At 43.1% G+C, this 27350-nt stretch overlaps 1 protein-coding gene across 1 annotated transcript in view; it reads left to right on the top strand.

Annotated features, from left to right (window-relative positions):
- Positions 1-21887, top strand: part of ABCA12 (ATP binding cassette subfamily A member 12) — a gene marked incomplete at its 5' end in the record, with an annotated part of 277161 nt that extends 255274 nt beyond the window's left edge. The window contains 4 exons of the mRNA XM_081312657.1: positions 9847-9939; positions 10403-10508; positions 16300-16437; positions 21101-21887. Of these exons, the coding sequence (XP_081168783.1) occupies positions 9847-9939; positions 10403-10508; positions 16300-16437; positions 21101-21178 (415 nt within the window). The 3' untranslated portion in view covers positions 21179-21887. The remainder of the gene's footprint in view (positions 1-9846; positions 9940-10402; positions 10509-16299; positions 16438-21100) is intronic.
- Positions 21888-27350: the final 5463 nt, after the last annotated feature.

Genomic DNA, 27350 nt, shown 5'->3' with positions numbered 1-27350 from the left:
TGTTGTCCAGATAAACCAGGACCCCCTTAAACAGGTGTTCCCTTAGTACCTTGTTGATTAATTGCATAAATACTGCAGGGGCCCCTTGTAATCCAAAAGGCAAAACTTTGAATTGGTAGCACCCCATTGGGCAATTAAATGTGGTTTTCCATTCATCCCCTTCCTTAATTCTAATGCGGTAATACGCCTCTCTTAGATCTAGTTTAGTAAACAAAAAAATTCCTTTCGAGAGGTGTGATAACATATCTTTCATGAGGAGTAAGGGATATAGGTTGCTTTCACTGATTGTGTTCAATAGGCGATAGTCAATGCATAAGCATAAAGAGCCGTCCTTCTTCTCTCTAAAAAGGACCGGAGCGGCTACTTTAGGCTTGGCTGGCTCAGTGAACCCCTTTTCTAGGTTTTTCTTTATGAATCTTTCCATTTCCTCCTTTTCCTTTGGGCTCATGGAGTATAATCTAGGTTTCAGGAATTTTGCCCCTGCTTTGAACTCTATGGTACAGTCCATGGGTCAGTGGGGTGGGGGTGGGAGCTCATCTGCCCTCTCCTCGCTGAACACTTCAGCGAGATCTCTGTATTCCTCTGGTATTTCAGGTAACCCCTTTTCTTCTCCCATGGATGCTTTTTCCCTTCTTAATTTTGGTTGATCCCCTTGAGGTTTTAAGTCTGTGGGGTCCCCTTCGGGAAGTTGATTTCTGCTGTCCTCCAATTTACCCAGGGGTTCCACTTCTTTAACCATTCCATCCCCAGGATCATCAGGCTCACTATGAACGATATGTCTTTCCATGGTTCCCCAGGGACAGGTGGACTGTTAAAGTGGATAGGGTAGCTGGCACACACACCCCCTGCTATGGACCCATCTAACTGGGAAAATGAGATTGGTTGTTCTAGCCTCCTCAACGGAATGCCCAGATTTCCCACTAGCATCGGACTAATGAGGCAGCGGGTGCACCCAGAGTCTATTAAGGCTTTCACTTTGACAGCTTCAGGCATGGAGGGAATTAATATTTATTTATTTATTTTTATTTTAATTCCATTTATATCCCGCCCTTCTCCGAAGACTCAGGGTGGCTTACAAGCTTAGCAGTAGCCTTCATTCTATATATATGCCTGCTTATTAGGGCTTTCACACACACCCCAGCGGCATTATTACAAAGTCAGCTTAATTGCCCCCAACAATCTGGGTCCTCATTTTACCTACCTCTGAAGGATGGAAGGCTGAGTCAACCTTGAGCCTGGTGGGATGCGAACCTGCACTAATTGCAGGCAGCTGGTGTTACTTAAGGAGGCATTAGCCCACTGCTCCACCAAGGCTCATATAGTCACTGTCTTGAGGATAGGTGTGATGGGTCCACTTACCAGGGGTTCACCCTCCGAGCTGTCGTCTGAGGTGTCCACCGGACCTGTGGTGGAGGCGGGAGTTCTTTCCCTGTGTTGAGCAGAGGTTGGGGTTTCCACAGCCTCTATCACTCTCATGGCTGATTTTTTTGGCTTCCCAATTTTGCTGGCCAGTGATCTGTCTGGGTTGGGCTGGGAGACTTTTGAGCGGCATTCTACGTCCAAATGCCCCTCTCTCCTACATTTGAAACACCCCGTTGATTTCTTGGCCATAGCTGGTGGCTTCGCTGGCTCTCATGTCAGCTCAGTTGGGGAGCGGCTCCATTGTTTTCCTCAGTGGTGTCTCTTCAGTAGGATGATCTCCGCTTCCTCTGCCAGGATGTACCATTCATTGAGTTGTTCTGGGTCCCCCCAGGGCAGGCAGTTGTTATATAGGTCGTAATTTAGGCCATCTTTGAAATGGCTAAGGAGGATGTCTTCCAGCCAGTTCAGCTTGCTGGCAATGACCCGGAATTCTTGCGTATATTCGGCTACCGACCGTCTGTCTTGCCTCATTGTTTTGATTCTTTTGCAGGCTTTGCAGTCGGCCAGGGGGGTCCTCAAATCGCCTTCTCAGAGAGGATATGAAATGGTTGAAGTTGTTGAGCTCTGGGGCATAGGAGTCATGCAAATTCACCACCCAATCTGCGGCCGGTCTGTCCAGAGCAGATTGCACAATCCTGATATGGGCTTTGTTGCTGGGGATGTACTGGCTGTATTCTTCCATGAAGTTGAGGACTTGAGTTAGGAAAAACCCCAAGCGTGTCAGCTCCCCTTTGAATTTTGCGTCCAGTGGTGGAAATCTTTGAATGGATAGGTGCCTTAGTCGTCAGTGGTATTGTCTTCCATCCAGATCACCATCTGCAGTTTGGCGGGGAATGCGGGCTGCTGAAATGGTTGCTACTGGATCAGTGGATGGCCCTGGGACTGCAGGTTCCACTCCCCCCTCAACATCTCTCCAACTGCCACTCCGGGTCCTGGTACGGCCATGGGGCTCGGAACTCTCCTCTCCTAGGGCACTGAGGGTTCTTTTCATTAGGTCTATAGCTTTCTCAAGGATCCAGTTTGAGTGTTCTGCCCAATTTCCTTCCTCTTCACTTACGTGCAGGGATCTTTCCATCACCTGCTTCCATTCTGGTTGGTTGGGCCCCCGTCTCAGGGTCACTTTTCTTGATTTCTTTTCCCACTCACTTTTCTTTCCAACACCCATTGACCACTGAGGTTTGTGGTTACACCTCTCCCCCATCTCTTCTCCTGAGGAGTATAAACACTTCAGATCCCAACCAGTGGCAGGGTTCCGGTCAGGGAACCGGGTCTCTCTCTGGGAGAGTTTCTCCCTTCCCTGCCTCATCAACTGACATTTTAATTTTTGCAAAGTCCCCACTTGGGAGGCCGGTGTGTGGTGTAGTTGGTTCACATAGTGTGGTGGGATGGAGGGTTTGTTGTCACTGTGTGTTGGGGGGAGAGAGCACAGGGGGAGGCTCAGCTAATCTCAATGTACACATGTTGTACTTTGACAATAAAGGTTTATTATTATTATTATTTATTATTATTATGTAAGGACCCACTTAAATTTACATCTTAAGAATACAGAACTCTTGAAAATATTTTCTTTCAACAGGAATCTTTATTAAGAGAAATTAACTGAAGGCATGCTAGACTGGATCTGAGAAGTCCTCCCCATCATTCAACATTTTAAAGTGTTCCCAAGCTTCCCCCCCAACCCACAGTTCTTCCGGGTGATCAAACTGGCAGATTCTAGGTGTTTATTTCAGGGAAGATAATACCAGTCCGGCTCAGTCGGCACCATCATTCAATCCTTTTATTGCCCAGACTCCAAGTGTTGTATCTTTCCCCCCTCCCCTGTCAGCACAGGGAAAATCTTCAGAGAGGTAAAAGGTTACTTTGTAGTGAAGACAGGAAGTGAAACCAACAGAAGTCCCCATGCATTGCCCCTCCCCTTTTTCATATGACAGAATCCAGGAGAATGCAAGGGCTGGATTTTTAATCAGAGAAGATAGGTAGAAATGAAATCTAACTGGATTCTGACACTGTATTCTTTCAGATTCTTTAACCTTAAAGGGGGGGAAATCTTTTTTTCATCCATTTTAAAACACTAACTTTTTCTTTAAAAACATTTCTGAAATCAAAACTTTCTAATACATCATTTTTTAAACATCCTCTTAACATGCATACTTTAAAGTTCACTATTAAATTTAGATCACTCCCTCCAAGTTACCCTCATAGAATAATTTTTTCTTCTTGTATACATTTTTTTAAAAACTCTAAACTTTTCTTTAAACTAATACATCTTTTTCTTTAGCTTTCTCTTAACACAGATACTCTCAAATACATTTTCGATAATATTTTACAAACTTTAGGAATTACTTAAGTATTATATATGAAGGAAAAATACATTTTGAAACTTTAGATTTCAATGTTCCCTACATAGGTCTGTTCAATGATTTTCTGAAACCATGGTTCTCGTAGATTTGAGAACAGTTCTAAGGAATTGCTCCCTTGTCTGATTTTGGATCCCTAACAGATTTAGTCAGTTCTTCCAGACTGTGGAACCCAAATATATATGACTAATTCAGGGACCCACATGATTGTCCTAAGGATTGATCTGCAAGTAAAATGGACACATGTTTTGTCTCCCAGCCTCACAAGTGGTGAGTGGAAGTATGGGAGTGAATAAACAGAGGACAGTTCATAAAAATGTCTATCAATGGAAATCATATGTCCTTAAAGATTCATCCATGAAAGCAAACTGTTGGTCATTGCTTTCCTGGCACAGGTGGGAGGGATAAACAAGGGAGTACATCCGGTGGTGGTATTGTAAATATAGTATTCCAGAATACTAATCCATCAATCAATCAATCAGAACAGAGCTGGTGTCAGGGCCCGCTTCAAAACCTCATCCCAAGAAAGCAGAACTCATGGAAGCGGATTCTTCCAAAAGGAACTTTTATTAGGAGAAGCTGATAGCAGGCATACTCAAAGGCACAAAGTTCTGTCCTTTTTCTTTTGAAACAGGACTGGGGCTTCTACTTTGGGTGAAGCTGGTTCGATGAATCCCCTTTCCAGGTTCTTATCTATACATTTCTGCATTTCTTGCAACTTCTCGGGGCTCATAGAATACAGTCTGGGAGCTTCACTCCCAGCTTGATTTCTATTGCACAGTCCATGAGTCAGTGAGGTGGCAGTTGGTCTGACCTCTCCTAGCTGAACACTTCAACAAGGTCCCTACATTCCTCAGATATCTCGGGTAACTCCTTTTCCTCTCCCACTGCTGCCTTCTCCGTGGTGTTTTGTGGGGCCCCCTGGAGTGGGAATCTGAGCTCAGCTGTTCTCCAATCCTCTCAGGGGTTCCATTTTGCTAGCCACACCATCCCCATAATTATCGGGCACTCCATGCCTGGGGTTACCACGAATATTATAGTTTCCTTGGGTCCCCTAGGGTGAGGTGGATTGGCAGTGTGGCTAATGTGGCCAACATCCCCCCCATGGACCTGTCTAATTGACCGAATATTATCGGTTTCTTCAGCCTCCTCACTGGAATGCCCAGAGTCCCCACCAGCGTTGGGCTAATAAGGCAATGCGTACAGCTGGAGTCTATTAGGACTCTAACCTTGACAGCTTCGGGCATGGAGGGGGCTAGTATAGTCACTGTCCGGGTGAGGGGCGCGATGGGTCCACTTACCAGGGGTTCATCCTTGGAGTTGTCATCCGACGAGTTGGATGCTCCCGCAGTGTGGACCGGAGCTCCCTTCCCTCGTTGGGCAGAAGGGGGGAACTCTATGGCTTCTGTGCCTTTCATGGCTGGCTCTCATGGCTTGGCTGGTGACTTCCCAGATTTTCTGGCTGGGATCCGGCTTCTCCTAAGGATTCCATGAATGGCATTCTGCAGCGCGATGTCCCTCCTTTCCACACTTGAAACAACTGGTGAGCTTTTTGGCAGTGGCTGTGACTTTGCCAGTTCATGGGATGCTTCAGATGGCAATCGGCTCCACAGCTTCCCTCTGTGATGTCTCTTGGCTAGATCAATCTCTGTTTCTTCTACCAGGACGTACCAATCATGCAGTTGGCTAACAAGGCAACACGTACAGCTGAAGTCTATTAGGGCTCTAACCTTGACAGGTTCGGGCATGGAGGGGGCTAGTATAGTCACTGTCCAGGTGAGGGGCGTGATGGGTCCACTTACCAGGGGTTCATCCTTGGAGTTGTCATCCGACGAGTTGGATCTCCTGCAGTGTAGGCCGGAGCTCCCTTCCCTCATTGGGCGGAAGGGGGGAACTTTACGGCTTCTGTGCCTTTCATGGCTGGCTCTTGTGGCTTGGCTGCTGACTTCCCGGATTTTCCGGCTGGGGTCTAATCCGGCTTCTGAGGATTCTGGGAACAGCATTCTGCAGTGCAATGTCCCTCCTTTCCACACTTGAAAGAACTGATGGGCTTTTTGGCAGTGGGCTGTGACTTCGCCAGTTCACGGGATGGTTCGGATGGCGATCGGCTCCACGGCTTCCCTCCGCGATGTCTCCTGGCTAGGTCGATCTCTGATTCTTCTGCCAGGACATACAAATCATGCAGTCAGTGTGGGTCCCCTCGGGGGAGGCAGGCATTGTAGAGGTCATAATTTAGGCCATCCTTGAAATGGCTGAGCAGGATGTCCTCCAGCCAATTTAACTTGCTAGTGATGGTTGTAAACTCCTGAGTGAATTCGGCTACCGGGCGTTTGCCTTGTTTTACCGTTTTTATTCTTTTGTGGGCTTTCCAGTCCGCCAATGGGTCCTTGAACTGCCCATGAACTGGTTGAAATTCTGCAGCTCCAGAGCATCAGAATTGTGCAGGTCCACAATCCAGTTGGCTGAGACCCCATCTAAGGCTGCCTGCACAATGCGGATCCGGGCCCAATCGGTGGGGATGTCTTGACCATATTCCTCCATGTAGTTCAGGACCTGGGTTAGGAAAAATCCCAGGCACAGCAGCTCCCCTCGGAACTTCATGTCCAATGGTGGGAATTTCTGGATGGATCGGTGCTTTCTCCTTCTTCTATGATGTCTCCTGTCACAGCTGCGGTATGGCGGGGAGTGGGGGCTGCTGTGGAGATGGCAGCAGTCTCAGTAGCTCCACCTGATGTTCCCAGAACCTCGGCCTCGGATTCCCCTTTGGTGTCCTTCTTACTGCAGCCTAAAGTAACAGTGCGGGCACATGGCTTGGGTTTCTCCTCTTTGAGGGAGTTGAACGCTGACTTCATCAGGTCGATCACTTTCTCCAGCATCCAGTTTGAATGACCAACATGATCTCCTTTGTCTTTGCTAAGATGGAGAGACCTTTCCATCTCCTGCTTCCAACCTGGCTGGTGGCTACCTCGTCTTAGGGTCACCTTTCTCGATTTATTTTCCTAGTCATCTTTCTTCCCAATGACATGTCTCCACTACCTCTTCCTCTGAGGTGTAGGAAGATTTGGAGCTGGACAGCTGGCAGGCTTCCAACTGGAGGGAGGACTCCTCCTTCACAGTGGCTTTTTCTGTCCCTGCTCCGGTATCCGACATGATAACTTTGCAAAGTCCCCTGGTAAGGGTCTTCCTTCCAGGCTGACTATTACTGCAGATCCTGTCTAATCTCAGAGCCCACTTCAAAACCTCATCCTGGCTTCCAGTTTGCGCACGGTGCTGGAGGACTGCTGGGAGATGTCCCCCCCTGCCATACAGTCTTTCTTCCTCGTAGGACCCTGCAAAGGGTTAAAAGTCACCCTGGAGGGGCGACCACCATGAGGAGGCTATCTCTCTGTGATTGCGGAAGGGCGGCAGCCCTCCGTTTGATCTGGACTTACTCCTCTGGCCCAAAGAAGAAGAGATTGGCCATTAACATGGCCAATCACTAAGCCGTTCCCTGCCGAAAGCCAAAATCACTATCAAGCACAATGAAGCAATCTGGAGGATTTGGGTGAGAACTTACCTTTCTTACTTCCCTAATTACTTTCCTGTGGGACTTTCTTGAAAATCTTTTTCCCCCTTCTTGAAAGATTGACAACTGCTTACTTGGGGATTTACAACCTTAAAGGCTCAAAGAAATCAAATGACTAAGCTAAATAACTAAGCAACCCTATCTGTACCTCTGAAATTTTGGGGCCACTAAAAAGTTTTTATTGCTTATTTTTACGGGGACCTACTACCCTATTTACTACTAAAAATGAATTAATTGGATAAAAGACTTATATTAGTCTGCAAAAGGATTGTACATGCTATTGAGGACATCTTGTGGCAAAATCTGGTATAGCAAGTAAACCTTTTTTTTTTACTCTGAGATCTGGCTCTAACAGATTTGTCCTTGACATTATCTTTAAAGATAAAAATTGGAAACACCTGGCACTGAAAACAACCTTTAGGAATAGTGGAGGTGGACATTTATTGACTTTTATTAAAATAGCCTCCACTAAAGGCCTATTTGTAAAGAAATGGAAGAATAAATTCTACCACTTGACTATAAACTCATACTTGATACAATTTTGGCAATGATTGCAGAAATAAAAGCCAGAATTAAAGACAAATCTGATAGCACAAATTCACCAAATGAGACTCTTACTTCAATTGATTAACTGACAATCCAAAAATGAACAGAGGATGAGAAATTTAACGAGAAAACAGGGGACTTTAAATTACAACAAGTACAATCTACTGAGAGCCTTGATGCCTAAACTTTGATTTCAACTATAAAACCTCCAATCCAACAAGCAAGAGAAGCTGAAGAAAGCAATACTAACATGGAGGATGCCAAAGGCCTTCAAATACCAAGACTTCAACCAACCAAACAATAACTACAACACCAGACATGACCTCTTACCTAAGCCAGATGGATTTGAAAGAAGACGACCAGATTGAATTAATGACAACTGCACTACGCCAAACATGGAGATTGGATTTACTGGAATGAAAATTTAATGACCACAAAGGGATCACTCTCTATGAAAAATTGATAACTGGATGGTCTCCCTGGATTCAAACAATGTGCGTAGGAAGAAAGGGAGACACATTTGAGAAGCTAAAGGCAATGATATGGAAGCCTGCCTGGCACAAGAAGAAAGCTAGAATTAGATTTTTTTTAAAAAATGAATTTTTCTTCTTTTTCTGTTGTAAGTGTTGGGACTTGCAATATTGTTTACTTTTAACTACCCAACCACCGTATTGTTTCATAAATACCTGGATGTAAAACTAAAAAATCAATAAAACTTGTATTAAAAAAAACACCTCATCCCAAGAAACCAGAACTCAGGAAAGCGGATTCTTCCAAAAGAAACTTTTATTAGGAGCTGATAGCAGGCATACTAGACTGGATCTAAAATTTTCCCGCACAGATTGATAGGTTAAAGTGTTCCAAGCAAAATTCCTCCCCATAGTTTGTCTGGTTAGTTCAATTCGGCCAATCCCCAGGTGTTAAGTCCATCGTGGGAAACAGGAAGATAACATCAGGCTGGCTCCAGAAGTGTTCATGCAGCTAATAAATGAAATCCTACATGAGCATTTGTACAAGGAGGTCTTGATGTATCTGGACAATATACCCAGACCAACCCTGATAGGGTGTTAATGTGAAAAGTAGTGTAGAAATAATGTGTGTGTTTCTTTGTAGGATTAATCATTCTGGAGGGTCAGCAAGTCATGACTGACTCGCTACACAACCCTGCTCACAAACAGATAACCGTAAGGGAGGGGAGAGGGAAGGCATTGGAATGTAAGGGAGGTTTGGGAGGGACCTCTGGAATGCAAGAGTGCCACCTAGAAGCATGAAACAGACCCAAACTCCAAGGTCATTGCCTGAAAACGTCTGAGGCAGACAGGCCATTTCCAAAATAAAGCAAGTGCAATTGATTGGTGGACAATGGAAAATGGGAAGTACGGGGGTGGGGGGAAGGAAAAGTTTTCCTATGCTGTTTGTGCATAAAAACATCAGAACTGGCTTTTCTACTTCTATACCCATATGGCTTTTCATTAAAAATATACTCTTGGAGAAGAAAAAGGGCCCAGAAGTTTCTTTTGCTGTTTAATGTAGTGAGATGGTTGACAATAGGTTCCATTATTCAATAGCAAGAGCACTAATTCTGAGTAATTGCTATTAAATTAATAGAAAACATCTATAGGCAAACATCTACCTGTTTCTGGTATTTTCACCCTAAGAGAATTTTCCTCTTAATATTTGATTAGCCTGTCAAGCAGTTCCAATACTTCTTCCAAACCTTGTGGAGTGTGATTCCCACTATTTTCTCCATATGAAAATAATGCTTCTGATTATAACTGAATTGTACACCTATCTTGCTAATTGATAGAAATTCATACTTTACAGTCCCATTTTGCTGGTTATTGATCGATATATAAATTTGGTATATTTTGAGAAGATTGCAGACAACAAGATGTATTCTAATCATCAGGCATTCTAGTTTTTCATACTGAAAATGCAATTCCTTTTGGTTTTCAGCATGGAAGAATGTGAGGCTCTCTGCACACGCCTGGCTATCATGGTAAATGGACATTTCCAGTGCTTGGGTTCATTACAGCATATAAAAAGCAGGTTGGTAAAATGTTTCTTTTGTGACAACTCTTACCCAATTGAGCAAGCAGTAAAGTGTAAGAGCAATTTTCGCTCTAAGGGGGGAAAATGATACAAAAATTACCAAGCATCATTTTTTAGCTTTATGGATAAGTGAACCAAGGTGATATAATGATGTTATTGCATTCTATTACAACTTTGTATCATAACTTAGATATTCAGAGCAATATTTGTCACATTCAAGTATCAAAAGATGCACATAAGACTCAGTATAGATAGGAGCTCTACCTACACAAACCACTGATGCTGTAGCATTCTAACCTTCTGAAATTTGAAATTGACCCAGATCCTTATTGTGCTTTTGGTTGTACTAGAAATTATGCTTCATTTGGTTTTCTAGAAGTGCTGCTTGGGGTTACTAGAATTTTTATTACATTTTATTACATTTTATCTAATAAAATATACTTTTCATATTTTCCTCTAGATTTGGAAAAGGATTCACTGTGAAGATGCATTTGAATAACAGTGCAGACAACATTGAGAAGCTGACTCTATTTTTACAAACAAACTTTCCAAATACATATTTAAGGGTACATATTTTTACATAGCTATACTGTGAAATGCCTGCATATCACATTAATAACTTAAAATCTGATTACATTTCTTTGGACTGCAGGGAGATTTCTAACATAATGGAATATTCTTTCATGTGCTTAAATAAGCAGAATATCAATAAGGCTAAGCTAAACTGAAAAAAATGCAATGAATTTTTGGTATACAAGAGAATGTAATAATGTAAGTTAAAAGAGGCCAAATTGTTCTTGATTAATGCTCTGGTAGAAATTGTAGCATCCTGAATTAATTGTAGTATTCATGATAGCCAAATACTATCACATTTGTTCTATAAAATTAGAGTACACAGCATGTTTTTATTATTATTATTATTATTATTATTATTATTATTATTATTATTATTATTATTATTATTATTATTATTATTATTATTATTATTATTATTATTTCAGTTTATATACCGCCCTACTCCCAAAGGACTCAGGGGGGATTACAAGGCAAAATTTAAAAACAATACAATATAAAATTAAAATTAAATTAAATTAAGTCTAGCCGCAAAAAATTAAAATCACAATTTTAAAACATTAAACCCCTCAGTCCAGACCAGATAGCTCAAAAAGCCAGGTTTTTAGGTCCCGGCGAAATGAACGAAGGTCGGGGGCAGTCTGCAGTTCCGTTGGCAGTTGATTCCATAGGTCAGGCGCGCCCACAGAGAACGCCCTCCCCCTGGGGATCGCGCAGCGGCAATCCTTCACTGGCGGTACCCTGAGGAGGCACTCCCTGTGGGAGCGCACAGGACGATGGGAAATTGACGCTGGCAGCAGGTGCTCCCTCAGATAATCCGGGCCCATGCCATTTAGGGCTTTATAGGTCATCACCAGCACCATGAATCTCACCCAGAGGGCAACTGGAAGCCAATGCAGCTCGCAGAGAAGAGGTGTTACATGGGAGTATCGGGAGACTCCCATCACAACTTGCGCGACTGCATTCTGCACCAGCTGAAGCCTCCGAGTGGTCCTCAGGGGCAGCCCCATGTAGAGAGCATTGCAGTAGTCTAGCCGGGAGGTCATGAGCGCATGGGTGACTGTGCGTAGGGCATCTCAGTCCAGATAGGGCCGTAACTGGTGCACCAGGCGAACCTGGGCAAAAACCACCTGGCCCAGGCTCCTATATGATCTTCCAAACTGAGCCGTGAATCCAGGAGGACGCCCAAGTTGCGGGCCCTATCAACGGGGGGTAACACCTCACCCCCCATAGTTAACGATGGAAAAGATTGGTTAGTCTGAGATGCCGGAATGCACAGCCACTCAGTCTTGGCAGGATTGAGATGAAGCCTGTTTCTACCCATCCAAACCCGGACCGCCTCCAGGCAATGGGACATCATGTTGAGGGCATCACTGGGTTGGTTCGGGGTGGAAAAAAAAAGCTGGGTATCATCAGCATACTGATGATACCCCACGCCGAAACCACGAATAAGCTCATGCAGTGGCTTCATATAGATGTTGAACAAGAGGGGAGAGAGAACCGACCCCTGAGGAACTCCACAAACAAAAGGCCTTGGGGCGGACCTCTGCCCTCCCATCAACACCGACTGCGAGCAGCCCAGGAGGTAGGAGGAGAACCATTGTAAAACAGTGCACCCCACTCCCAATCCCCTGAGACGCCGCAGTAGGATACCATGGTTGATGGTATCAAAAGCTGCTGAGAGGTGTAATAGGACTAGGACAGAGAAACATCCCCTGTCCCGAGCCTGGCAGAGATCATTCACCAGTGCAACCAATGCCATCTCCGTGCTGTACCCGGGCCTGAAACTCGATTGGTACGGGTCCAGGTAATCAGTTTCCTCCAGGAACAGAGGGAGCTGAAGTGCCACCACGCTCTCAAACACCTTCGCAAGAAAGCGAAGGTTGGAGACCGGATGATAGTTGTTCAAAATAGCTGGGTCCTGGGCAGGCTTCTTGAGGAGGGGCCTCACCACCGCCTCCTTCAAGGTGGCAGGGAAGGTACCCTCCCTCAAAGAAGCAGTTATTACTGCCTGGAACCAGCCTTGTGTCTCCTCCCGGGCTGCATATACCAGCCAGGACGGGCACGAGTCCAATAAACACGTGGCGGAACTCAGTCTCCTCATGATCCTGTCCACCTCATGTGGGGTCACAGGATTGAATTCACTCCAGGTAACATTCTCTAGACCGCTCGATTCCTCCCCATCAGTCTCTGCCCAGTCAGAATCCAAACCGGCTCGAATCTGAGCGATTTTGTCCATCAGATGATAGCTAAACTCCTCGGCCCGCCCCTGCAAGGGCTCCTCCCTCACCTTCTGATTAAGGAGGGAGCGAGTCACCCTAAACAGGGCGGCTGGGCGATTATTTGCGGACGTGATGAGGGCAGCGAAGTAATTAGACTTTGCTGTCCTCATCGCCACGAGATAACACCTCGTAAAGGTTCTTAACCGCAATCGGTCAGACTCAGACCAGCTGGATCTCCAACAGCTCTCTAGACCTCGTCTCCGATGCTTCATCTCCCGCAGCTCCACAGAAAACCATGGAGCCCACCGGGATCTGCGCCAGGCCAGGGGTCGCAAGGGTACAACACGGTCGAGCGCCTCGGTGGCAGCCCTTTCCCAGGCATCCACCAAGGCGTCGGCCGGGCTGTGAGTGAGGGGGATAGGTATAGACCCAAGCGCTGTCTGGAACCGTTCTGGATCCATTAGGCGCCTGGGGCGGAACCACCTGGTCCGTTCCGCAGCCCAGCAGCAGGGGGTGGCATAGCGGAAGACCAACCGCAGGACCTGATGATCGGACCATGACAGGGGGACAATAGTTGGCAAGCCCCCTCCCAGATCATCAAACCACTGCCCAGATAAGAAAACTAGGTCGAGGGTGTGTCCTCCCCCATGAGTCGGACCCTGAATTACTTGGGTCAGGTCCATGGCTATCATGGAGGACATGAACTCCCAGGCCAACTCAGATGGCCCTCCCAGAGAAGGCAGGTTAAAGTCGCCCAGAACTATAAGTCTGGGAAACTCAACTGTCAAGAGCCTTGGTAGAGCAGTGAGCTAATGCCTCCTTAAGTAACACCAGCTGCCTGCAATTAGTGCAGGTTCGCATCCCACCAGGCTCAAGGTTGACTCAGCCTTCCATCCTTCCGAGGTAGGTAAAATGAGGACCCAGATTGTTGGGGGCAATTAAGCTGACTTTGTAATAATGCCACTTGGGGTGTGTGTGTGAAAGCCCTAATAAGCAGGCATATATATAGAATGAAGGCTACTGCTAAGCTTGTAAGCCGCCCTGAGTCTTCGGAGAAGGGCGGGATATAAATGGAATTAAAATAAATAAATAAATAAACCCTGAGAGGGTGTCGAGAAGCTCTGGCAGGGCCGTTGCTACACAGCTGGGTGCCAGGTATGTTAGCAACAAGCCCAACTAAGCCCCAGGGCCACACCTCAGGAGGAGGGATTCACTCCCACCTATCTGTACAATAGTGGTCTCCCACGGACATAAGGTCTCCCGTATAACTATCGCCACCCCACTGCCCCTGCCCTGAGCCCGTGGCCAATGTAACACACAGAAACCTGGAGGGCCAAGCTCAGTCAGAGGGACAACTCCCTCTGAGCCCAACCAGGTTTCTGTAATGCATGCCAGATCCGCGTGTTCCTCCTCGATCAAATCACGGACGAGGGGAGCCTTGTTCACAACGGATCTGGCATTAAAGTACACCAGCCTGAGCTCAGGGGCCTGATCCCTCTCACCCCCGGATAAATGGGTACCAACTGGAGGGTCGGAGCACGCCGCCGCTTGAAGACAGCAGGGGCGCGATCCCAGGTGTTGATATGGCCCTCCGTGTAACTGCCTGCTGCTGTTCCCAATCGTCGTGGGGATTTGAAACCCCACCCCAATGCCAGGGAAACCAGGAGACCCCAACCCCAGCCCCATCTTGCCGGGAACCGTTTCAGGCCCGGACTGATGACCAGTTGGTGGGGTACATACCAATTCCCTCCCAACCCTACCATTCCCCCCTCCCTAACCCTTTAAAACAGCCGGCTAGAAAACATATTAGGGGCCTCTTAATATATCTCCACCAGAGGCCCCTATGTATGCCCAACCACCTCTCGGGGTCCCAACAATTGGGCCTGTCCTTAAGGGGATTGGAGGAAAAGATGGCAGGTCATAACCAGGAGGGAGGTGCCCTCCTGAGGGCATACAGGTCAGCACTGGAGTAGCGCAAACGAGCCATATAATAATAAAAATTATCCACATAGGGCAGTTGTTAACAAATGGGTAGTCAGTTGGTATTAAAATAATATCAAGATGACATTGATATTGAATCTGGAAAGTACCTCAGGTCCACCAATCCGGCTCTGCTCTCACCTGAGCCAGAACCAGGCAAAGAAAGCCCAACTGCCCTCTCACTACAGCTGGGCATCCAACCTGGGGTGGACAGAGTACGGGCTACTGGGATAAACCTACCCCAACTGGTCTCTCACACCAGTGGGGTGGTTGATGACCAATCCAGAACCGCCCTCTCACCACGGTCAGGTCCCAGGTCCATTCCGGACTATCAGTAGGGAAGTCACAGGAGCAGGGGCATAAACCGTATCCAAATAATCAGCATAAAATTAAAGATGAGCAGATGAGCAGAAAGGACCTGGGTGAAAACACCACAGCTATAGTTCCGAGACCATGTCCACAGCCGAACTCCAGGCCGCTGTTCTCACCTCGCTGCTTCTGATGTGGAAAGGGGGGGCCACCATGCCAAAAAAAAACCCCAAAACAAAAAAACCTGCACCCTGCTCCAACCTCCAACCGGCCGTTAAAACGCAGCCGTGGCCGATCTTCGGGCCGCCATAATCCCCGGCCACTGCTGCCATTCCGGAGGGGGAGGAATATCTCCACACCGCAAAATGACACCCGCCAGCTGGACTAAGGCGCTGGGCCGGGCTGCGGCCGATCTTTGGGTCACCAGGCCGCTGCTGCCGTTCCCAGAGGGCAGGAGGTCTCCACACCGCAAAAAGAGGCGCACGCCAGCTGATCTAAGGTGGGCCAGGCCGTGGCCGATCTTCGGGCCGCCAGGCCGCTGCCACCATTCCGGGGGGGGAGACATCCACGCCGCACAAGCCAGCTGATTTAAGGTGCTGGACTGGGCCATGGCTGATCTTCGGGCCGCCAGGCCGCTGCTGCCATTCCAGGGGGGGTGGAGGCCTCTGCGCCGCAAGAAGCGGCGCCCGCCAGCTGTTCCCTAATCCGACCCCCCGTTAGGCTGCCGAGCCTCGGTTGGGCTTCCCAGACTGCCCCATTTTTAAAAGCCCGTTGCGGAACTCACAGAGCTCAACAGACGACCGCCGCCATCTTGGGCAAAAAAAAAGTTTTTTTTCTCATTCACTTTTAAGGATCTCACTACATTCTTGTACAGAAGAAAACAGAAGTAAAAATTCATACTTTCATAAGATTCCTTTAGAAATTCGATTGTGTCTGGTTCTAAGATCCTGGCAGTATAAAAGAAGCGAAGATTGAAGTAGTTTCTGATTAATAGCAGCTACTATCACTAGAGGTTTTTTTATTTTATCAAATGTATAAGCACACAATGATTCTGACTCTCATAGTTGATCAAGCTCCTTGTAGAGTAGTTTGGAAAAATCATCCAGGATTAATAGAGAAGGCCCTAGTGTTATGAAAGAACAGACACAATCCTGTAAAAATGTCAGGTACAAATGAATCAACATTTCCAACATATTGGAAATATGTTGTCAGATGGACATTAGTATTTGATTTCCAAATCTGTATTTCTCTGCATTAAATCTTATTCATATAGGATCATCAACTGAACATGGTGGAATATCATATCCCAGTGTCTGCAGGAGGTGTGGCAAACATATTTCAACTTCTAGAAATGAACAAAGCAGTTTTTGAAATTAAACACTTTTCTGTGAGTCAAACAACTCTGGAAGAGGTAAGCAATAAACTTGTCTCATTTATTATTGACACAATAGAATTAAAGTATAAGAAACACAGACTTCTGAATTGCAGCTCCTGGGATACTGAATCTCTTCTCCTAGTGTGAGGCAAGATAACTTATAACAGTTACTGGCAATATGTGAAAAGCAGGCATTGTATAGAATGCCTAGGAATCTATAGAATGTGAAAATATTTTTAGGCAAAATATGAAATGTCTGTGTTATTTTAATATGTTATATACTTTCCCTGGCATTATATATAATACCTAGACATTATGCAGAATTTTAAGAACTATTTAGATAAAGCATGAAAACAGAGCCATGAAAAGGGTCAGGGTTAGAGTTAGCTTAACCCTAACCCTAATTCTTTATTGAAAACAGGTATATGAAAATGAAAGAAGAAATGCAAAATGAAGTACAGGTCTTTCTTACTGAAAAAAACAAAAGACCAGCATTAACCTACTTGTGACAACAAGGAAAGATAGAATGGCATTTTGTTGTTGTTGTTGTTAGCTGCGAAGTCGTGTCCGACCGATCGCGACCCTATGGACAATGTTCCTCCAGGCCTTCCTGTCCTCTACCATCTTCTGGAGTCCATTTAAGCTCACGCCTACTGCTTCAGTGACTCCATCCAGCCACCTCATTCTCTGTCGTCCCCTTCTTCTATTGCCCTCAATCTTTCCCAGCATTAGGCTCTTCTCCAGTGAATCCTTCCTTCTCATTAGGTGGCCAAAGTATTTGAGTTTTAGCTTCAGGATCTGGCCTTCTAAAGAGCAGTTAGGGTTGATCTCCTCTAGGACTGACCGGTTTGATCGCCTTGCAGTCCAAGGGACTCGCAGGAGTCTTCTCCAGCACCATAGTTCAAAGGCCTCAATTCTTTGGCGCTCAGCCTTTTTGATGGTCCAACTTTGACTGCCATACATTGCAACTGGGAAGACCATAGCCTTGACTATACACACTTTTGTTGACAGGGTGATGTCTCTGCTTTTTAGCGTGCTGTCTAGATTTGCCATGGCTTTCCTCCCGAGGAGCAAGCGTCTTTTAATTTCTTGGCTACAGTCCCCATCTGCAGTGATCTTGGAGACCAGGAAAATAAAATTTGTCACTACCTCCATTTCTTCCCCATCTATTTGCCAGGAATTGAGAGGGCCAGATGCCATGATCTTGGTTTTCTTAATGTTAAGTTTCAACCCAACTTTTGCACTCGCCTTCTTCACCTGCAAAAAGAGGCTCTTTAGTTCTTCACTTTCTGCCATTAGAGTGGTATCATCTGCATATCTTAGGTTGTTGATATTTCTTCCGGCAATCTTAATTCCAACTTTTGATTCATCTAGCCCTGCCTTTCTCATGATGTGCTCTGCATATAACTTAAATACGCAGGGCGACAGTATACAGCCTTGCTGAACTCCTTTCCCAATTTTGAACCAATCAGTGGTTCCATGTCCAGTTCTCACTGTTGCTTCTTGGCCCACATATAGGTTTCTCAAGAGACAAATAAGATGGTCTGGTACACCCATCACTTTAAGAACTTGCCACAGTTTGTTATGATCCACACAATCAAAGGCTTTAGCATAGTCAATGAAGCAGAAGTAGATGTTTTTCTGGAACTCCCTAGCTTTCTCCATGATCCAGCGTATGTTGGCAATTTGATCTCTAGTTCCTCTGCCTCTTCGAAATCCTCCCTGTACTTCTGGTAGTTCTCGATCCACATACTGCTGGAGTCTAGCTTGTAGAATTTTAAGCATAACTTTACTAGCATGAGAAATGAGTGCAATGGTGCGATAGTTTGAACATTCTTTGGCAGTGCCTTTCTTTGGAATTGGAATGTTCTTTGGGATGGTTTTGGTTGCTACCTGTTCTACAATGTTGCGAACCTCTGTCCATAGTTCTTCAGGCACTCTGTCTATCAGATCTAATTCCTTAAATCTATTTGTCACCTCTACTGTATATTCAACAGGGATATGATTTAATTCATACCTGAGTGGCCTAGTGCTTTTCCCTACTTTCTTCAGTTTAAGCCTAAACTTTTCAAGGAGAAGCTCATGGTCTGAGCCACAGTCAGCTCCTGGTCTTGTTTTTACTGACTGTATAGAGCTTCTCCATCTTTGGCTGCAGAGCATATAGTCAATCTGATTTCTGTGTTGACCATCTGGTGATGTCCATGTGTAGAGCCGTCTCTTGGGTTGTTGGAAAAGAGTGTTTGCTATGACCATCGTATTCTCTTGACAGAATTCTATCAGCCTGTGCCCTGCTTCCTTTTGTACTCCAAGGCCATACTTGCCTGTTATTCCAGTTATCTTTTGGCTTCCTACTTTAGCATTCCATTCCGCCATGATGATAAGGACATCATTTTTTGGTGTTAGTTCTATAAGGTGCTGTAGGGCTTCATAGAACCGGACAATTTCATCTTCTTCAACACTGGTTGGTTGGGGCATAGACCTGGACTAGTGTGATATTGAATGGTTTGCCTTGGATTCAAACTGAGATCATTCTGTCATTTTGAGGATTGTATCCCAGTATTGCTTATCCTACTCTTTTATTGACTATGAAGGCTACTCCATTTCTTCTGAGGGATTCTTGCCCACAGTAGTATACCTGATGGTCATCTGAATTAAATTCACCCATTCCTGTCCATTTTACTTCGCTGATACCTAAGATGTCGATGTTCAGTCTTGTCATCTCTTGTTTGACCACGTCCAGCTTGCCTTGATTCATGGATCTTGCATTCCAGGTTCCTATGGAGAAAATGTCTTTACAGCATTGGACTTTCCTTTCACCACCAGATACATCCACAGCTGAGCATCCTTTCGGCTTTGGCCCAGTCGCTTCATTCTTTCTTGCGCTACTAGTACTAGCCCTCTGCTCTTCCCCAGTAGCATTTTGGACACCTTCCGACCTGAGGGGCTCATCTTCCAGCGTCATATCATTTTGCCTTTTGGTACTGTCCATGGGGTTTTCATGGCAAAGATACTGGAGTGGGTTGCCATTTCCTTCTCCAGTGGATCACATTTTGTCAGAACTCTCTGCTATGACCTTTCCGTCTTGGGTGGCCCTGCACGGCATAGCTCATAGCTTCATTGAATTACGCAAGCCCCTTCACCATGACAAGGCAGTAATCCATGAAGGGGAAGAAGAGACTAGACAGCTGAAATGATATAGGGACTCCTGCTTGAGCAGGGGTCTGGATTAGAAGACCTCCAAGGTCCTTTCCAGCTTTATTCTGATTATTATTATATGCTCATAAATATCCTAACTTGTATTGATGTGCAATAGTTAATCAAGTTAGCCAAGTTAGTCCAGTGGTAAGATACTAGGCCAGAAAGTCAGAGATTTTGAGTTCTAGTTCCATTTTAGCCATGAAAGCCAGCTGGATAACCTTGGGCCATTTATGTTCTCTCAGACAAATTCATCTCACAGAGTTACTGTAGTGGGGAAAATAGGAGGAAGAAACTGTGTTGGATATGTTCGCTAGCTGGAGTTATTTGTAAAAATAATAAAGGCAGAATATAAATTAAAGAAATAAAGAAATATCACTCTTTGTTAAATTAAATACCAGATAGCATTCACAGCAAGTCTCTTTTTTAAAAAAATGTTCCTCAGACTCCCCCCACCCTGCAAAATTGACATGAAAAAGAGTGAGGTTCCTTGGTACAAACAACAGCAATTGTACTGTATTTCCTATTGCTAATTGTCAAATCTGGATGGAAATGTTACTGATATTGAACCAGAGAGAGAAGGCTGAAACCTTATCTTCTGGTGTACTGCTGTGAAACAAATCTTAAGCAGAATAACAGAGGAATAAAGAGTTGGAAGGGACCTTGGAGGTCTTCTAGTACAGCCCCTTGCTCAAGCAGGAGATCTATACCATTTCACACAATTGGTGCTCCAATCTCTTCTTAAAAACAAATATGTGCTATTTGATTTTTAAAAACAATGAGATTGGTAATCATGTTTTGGCTGCTAAACATTACCTTCTAGTTACAAGGATTTTACATACCTACGATGAACAAACTCTTATTTCTAATCAAAGGCACTCGACCTCCCTAGGTGTTGCCAAATACTATAATGCTGCCTGCAAGCTAAGATCCAAGTTGATTAATCCCCACAATTGTAATATAGCACAATTATGACAAACCCTTGAATAACTTGCCATAAATATATACGTAAATAGATTTTACATTTTGCCTCATTCTTAGAATCTTAGTTTTATGTCTCTAATGTTAAGTACTTAAGACAAAAATCCTTTTTTCTATCATTAAAGACAGTTCATATTGGTAAAAAAACATAATATTTTGTTTTAGCCTTTTGCTTATATTTCATATCTGGCCTTTGTATTCTACTTTTAAACTATTTGTTAATTGCTTTGTTCTATACTGATTTTTGACTGAAGTAAACTTTGAATTTAATTGAAAGATCTGTGATATGATTGTTTTGATTAATGTTTATTTAAGATAAGATAAATATTATGTATTACTTTTGTTTAATACAGTTACTGCATTTTACTTTGACTTCTATTATGTCTTTGTTCTGATCTGGAATTTAATCATAAAAAAGTTTGTTGTCATAAATAGGTACACTAGGTGTAAGAAGTCCATTTAGAAATTCTATGAAAAACAGAATATGTTTAATTTCATGTAATATGTTTTTGTTTCATTTTAGGTTTTCATCAACTTTGCTAAAGCTCAGACTAACCCTGATATTTCAGATGCAATCACCTATACAAGTTCAGAAGCTTAAGGGAACACTTAACTGCTACACTAAGCCTTATGCCAAAACTTCTTGACTGCTGTATTAAAGCCTCTTTTTTGCAAGTTATTTTATGCATTCATATTGTAATCTAAACCATGAATCTAGGCACTCCCTTTTATATCAGATTGGTCTTTTACTTCTTTCTCAAGTTTTTTTTCCCTCAAGTAAAGATTACATAGCAGATACAAGTATATTTCTCATCATGTTTTTATGAAATTCTTTCCATGCTACAGTTCCCAAAAATATATATTCAGTGAAAAAGAAGAGCTGCTTTGTGTTCAGGAATATAAACCAAAAGATTGCTATATAGAGAGATTATGACAATCTTAAATAAAATTATTTGAAATGACTGCATAATCTGTTAATTTCTAATCTTTGTTTAGGTTTTGGCAAAAGGAAATGTTTGTAAGGATAGAAAAGTATGGAGATATATAGCAAATAGTGTGGACAGAAACTAGTTTTAGGAATATTGTCTCTCCTTTTCTTTAAATATTTTAAATGTCTTTTTGTTGCTCCTTATCTTTGCATAATGTTGCTTACCAAAAGGGAATAGCAAGATGATGGGTATGGATATATGAAAATGTGGCAAAAGATATTTCCTTCACAATGCCCAAAATTTGGCCACCTATAATACATTCTACTTGGACATTTGGGCAATATTGCATAATATTAATTGTGGCCTCACCATTTCATACATGTCTCTTTGTAGTAAGCACTCTTTTTCTTTGCAAATAAACAAAAAATACATTATACCCTGTAAATCATACATGAGTACTAAGAATTTGTATTATTTCCTGAGCATGAGTGGAAAATAAGAGGACTTTTATTGCAATAGGATTTGCAAGACATTTGGTGAGACAGGGAACTACAAAAAATGGAAAGAGGAGCACATAACCAAGACTGATTATCAGCAGACTGCCAGAACGTGCAAAGAAGAAGTCAGGAAAGAAAGGGCTCAGAATGAACAAAGACTCGCAACAGAAATCAAGGACAACAAAAAAAGTTTCTTCCAACATATTAACAACAACAAAAAAAGTCAAGGAAACTGTAGGCTCACTAAAGAGAGAAGATGGCAAAGAAATTACAGGCAACAGGGAGAAAGCAGAGCTGCTTAACTCATACTTTGCATCAGTCTTTACACAAAAAGAAACTATAGCCCAACATACCCCAAAAAAGACACACTAGAAACAATTAAAATAAGCAAGAAAATGGTAAGAGAACTCCTACATGACCTTGATGAGTATAAATCACAAGGACCCGACAGATTACATCCCAGAGTTCTGAAAGAGCTGGGATATCTCAGAACCACTACACCACATCTTTCATAAATCCTGGAGCACCAGGGAAATACCTGAGGATTGGAAAAGGGCTGATGTGGTCCCCATATTCCAAAAAGGAAAAAAATGGACCCAGGAAACCACAGACCAATCAGTTTAACATCCTAGGAAAGATAATCAAAAACACAGATCTGCAGACTTCCAGCTTGATGTTGTGGTGCTGCAGACAGAGGAAGATGGGGCTCCATCTTTTGAGCCTGAATTTGCTCCCCTGGGGGACCCTGAAAAGGTTTGAAAGTTGCTCCCTAGAGGTAACAAGCAAGGAGGGGACCCCTGTTTGATTGCAGGAGCATGGAGGCCCTTCCCTTTGATCCAGGGAAGCACTCCAAACCAGCGGGGGAAGCTGTTGACAGCCGAAATCAAAAGCACCACCAAGCAACTTTCAAGCAATGCGGATGAAATTGGGTGAGACCTGATTTTCTCTTTAAGATTGTAAGTTTTGTTTTCTGAAAAAGCTGCCTAAAGCATTTTCCCCCTGTGATGAGAGAGGGAAGGGAATTTTTACCCCACCCTCTAAGAAAAGTGGCAGCTAACTACCCAGGGGAAACAGAGCAACCATAAGATTAATTTTAACCTGATTGAATATATATTCTTTTGAAACTTGGGGACTAAAAGTGTTCTTTTTTCTTATTGGAGACTTTTTTAAAAAAATAATAAGAAGAAAACTTCAAACACAACTATATAAGTTTTGGATATAAGCTATAAAATGGCGTTGGTGACATCTTGTGGCGAATTATAGTATTACAATTTGTTATTGCCTAAAAGAAACCTGGCTTGAAGCCCAGACTTCAGATAAAATTTGTTTGGCCTTGACAGCTACTACCTTTGAAAATTCCAACTGCAAAGAAGGGATTTCTGGGGGGTTTATCTGTGTGGCAGGGATGATGTACTGTTTTGGAAGCTGGCCTGCTTGAACTATGAATGTAAACTTTTACTGACTCTCAGAGCTATGCTTGGGGAATGGCTTTCCTATTTCCCTGCATGAGAAGCATATATTATTACACAAGATCATAGAATACCTTGGATTATAAACTCTTACTTGATAAACAATTTCTATTATAAAGACCACCTATAAAACGTGAAATAGATGTTCCATACCCAGCTACAAAAGAGAAAAAAATATTTTTAACATTTGATTCCAAAGTCTTCAACTTAACATATTATCAAGAAAATATGAAGATCGGGAAAAAATCCTTTCCATGTTGAAATCAATACACGAAACTATTCTTTCAGCTTGTGATAACATAAAAACCAACATAAAGGAACAATGTTCTAGCTTAAATATACAAACCCAGATCTTGATTACAAGCAAAGAATGCAGAAAACAAAAGGAAAATTGGAAGAACTAAACACTAAGACAGAGGACCCAACTGACTAACAGACCCAGCCAACTGAAAAATGAGAAAATGGAGTGACAACATTGAAAATGGAAAAGACTTTTCACAAATCAAGAAATCAGAATATATTTGAAGAAAAGGAAGGAGGACAGATTGAGTGGAAGATAAAGCTATCAGGACAATTGTGGGAAATGGAGTAACAGGGAGGCATTTAATGAATACTAATAGGGTTGTTCTTCCAAAAAAAAAAATTCAACCAAATGGTCTTTCTTATTCCAAATAATATATATATGGAGAGAGGGAGAATTATTTGATGATTCAAAGGCACTGACATGGAAGGTTAGCTGGCAAAGGAAGAAAGCCAGAGTAAGGCTGAAGAAAATAATGGCTTTGACTTATTAGAGGGGATATTATATTACCAATTAGATGGTTGAATATGGTGGAAAATAGAGTAACTTTATAATTAAATAGATAAGATGTGTAACTAGAATATTAGATTTTTAGGGAACCTTTTGGTCACCTAAATATAAAGTACTTGGAAATTATAAATAATGGTGTTTTCTTGAATATTGATGGGAAAAGCAATAACAGGACATTGTTCATACAAGGATATTAAGTGCAAACACAGTTAAGATATGTATAGGCTAAAATTATCAATAAATGTAACAAAGATGTTTCCACTTAGTTGAAAACAAGAATTGTGTTTGCCCAACATGAGATAACAGATATTATTGGAAAGAGAGAGGAAATATTTGATGTTCTAATATTAGACTTAAACTAAAAATTTATGTATATTACTGAATTATTATTTTTTTATTTTTTTATTTTAATTCCATTTATATCCCGCCCTTCTCCGAAGACTCAGGGCGGCTTACAAGCTTAGCAGTAGCCTTCATTCTATGTATATGCCTGCTTATTAGGGCTTTCATACACCCCCAAGCGGCATTATTACAAAGTCAGCTTAATTGCCCCCAACAATCTGGGTCCTCATTTTACCTACCTCGGAAGGATGGAAGGCTGAGTCAACCTTGAGCCTGGTGGGATGCGAACCTGCACTAATTGCAGGCAGCTGGTGTTACTTAAGGAGGCATTAGCCCACTGCTCCACCAAGGCTTATTGGTTAACCCAGACAACACCTATAATGGTTTTATTAGAGGGGATACTGTATTATCAATTATATGGTTGAACATGGTGGAAAATAGATAACTTTAGAAAACAGAGCAATATTATAATCAAATAGATAAGATGTGTAACCAGAATATTAGATTTGGTATGAAGCTGAGATAAGGGAACCATCTGGTCACCTAAACATAAAATACTTGGAAATCATAAATAATAGTGTTACTTTGAATACTGATGGGAAATTAAAGCCTGAAAACAAAAGCAATAACAGGACATTGATTTATACAAGGATTAAGTGCAAATGCAATTAAGATATGTATAAGCTAAAAATTATTGATAACTGTAGCAAAGATGTTTTTTATTTAGTTGATAACAATAAGAATTGTACTAGCCCAATATGAGATAACAGATATTAATGGAAAAAGAGAGGAAATATTTGATGTTGTAACATGAGATTTATACTAAAGATTTATGTACACTATTGAACTATTGATTTACCCAGTCATCACATTGCTTTTTAAATATCCAATTGTAAAATGACAAAATCAAAAAATATTATAAAAAAACACAACAGATCTGCAAACAACTAGAAGCAAACAAATTCATAACTAGTAGCCAGCACGGGTTTGTTAAAAACAGATCATGCCAAACCAATCTTATCTCATTCTTTCATAAAGTGACTAAACTAGTAAACTAGAAAAACACAGTAGACGTAGTATACTTAGATTTCAGTAAGGCATTTGACAAATTAGAGCACAACCTACTGCTTGGTAAGGTAGAAAAAGGTGGAATAGACAACATCACCACCAGATGGATCTGCAGCTGGCTGACAAACTGTACTCAACGAGTAGTCCTCAATGGCACTACATCCACATGGAGAAAAGTAAGCAGTGGGGTACCACAAGGTTCCACCTTAGGCCCAGTACTCTTCAGTATCTTCATCAATGACTTAGATGAGGGAATAGAAGGGGAACTCATCAAATTTGCAGATGACACCAAACTGTCAGGAATAACCAAACCCCCAGAAGACACGCTCAGGATCCAAAAAGATCTTAACAAACTTAAACAATGGGCCCTATCCAACAAAATGAGTTTCAACGTGGAGACAAGCAAAGTCCTACACTTAGGTAGGAAAAAACCAAAGGCACAAATACAGATTGGGCATGACCTGGCTTAAAAACAGTAACTGTGAGAGGGACCTTGGAGTCCTAGTGGACGATCACTTGATTATGAGCCAGCAGTGTGCAACAGCAACCAAAAAAGCTAATACAGTCCTGGGTTTTATAAACAGAGGCATAGAATCAAGATCACGTGAAGTATTAGTTGTTGTTGTTGTTAGTTGCGAAGTCGTGTCCGACCCATCGCGACCCTATGGACAATGTTGCTCCAGGCCTTCCTGTCCTCTACCATCTTCTGGAGTCCATCTAGGCTCACACCTACTGCTTCAGTGACTCCATCCAGCCACCTCATTCTCTGTCGTCCCCTTCTTCTATTGCCCTCAATCTTTCCCAGCATTAGTCTCTTCTCCAGTGAGTCCTTCCTTCTCATTAGGTGGCCAAAGTATTTGAGTTTTAGCTTCAGGATCTGGCCTTCTAAAGAGCAGTCAGGGTTGATCTCCTCTAGGACTGACCGGTTTGATCGCCTTGCAGTCCAAGGGACTCGCAGGAGTCTTCTCCAGCACCATAGTTCAAAGGCTTCAATTCTTTGGCGCTCAGCCTTTCTTATGGTTCAGCTTTCACTGCCATACATTGCAACTGGGAAGACCATAGCCTTGACTATACGCACTTTTGTTGACAGGGTGATGTCTCTGCTTTTTAGTGTGCTGTCTAGATTTGCCATGGCTTTCCTCCCAAGGAGCAAGCGTCTTTTAATTTCTTGGCTACAGTCCCCATCTGCAGTGATCTTGGAGCCCAGGAAAATAAAATCTGTCACTACCTCCATTTCTTCCCCATCTATTTGCCAGGAATTGAGAGGGCCAGATGCCATGATCTTGCTTATCTTAATGTTTAGTTTCAACCCAAGTTTTGCACTCGCCTTCTTCACCTGCAAAAAGAGGCTCTTTAGTTCTTCACTTTCTGCCATTAGAGTGGTATCATCTGCATATCTTAGGTTGTTGATGTTTCTTCCGGCAATCTTAATTCCAACTTTTGATTCATCTAGCCCTGCCTTTCTCATTATGTGCTCTGCATATAAGCTAAATAGGCAAGGCAACAATATACAGCCTTGCCGGACTCCTTTCCCAATTTTGAACCAATCAGTGGTTCCGTGTCCAGTTCTCACTGTTGCTTCTTCGCCCGCATATAGATTTCTCAAGAGACAAATAAGATGGTCTGGTATGCCCATCTCTTTAAGGACTTGCCAGAG

Source organism: Vipera berus (genome assembly GCF_964194415.1).
Source record: "Vipera berus genome assembly, chromosome: 1".
Taxonomy (NCBI): domain Eukaryota; kingdom Metazoa; phylum Chordata; class Lepidosauria; order Squamata; family Viperidae; genus Vipera; species Vipera berus.
The sequence above is the reverse complement of the archived record's forward strand: the minus strand, read 5'-3'. Positions and strand labels throughout refer to the sequence as shown.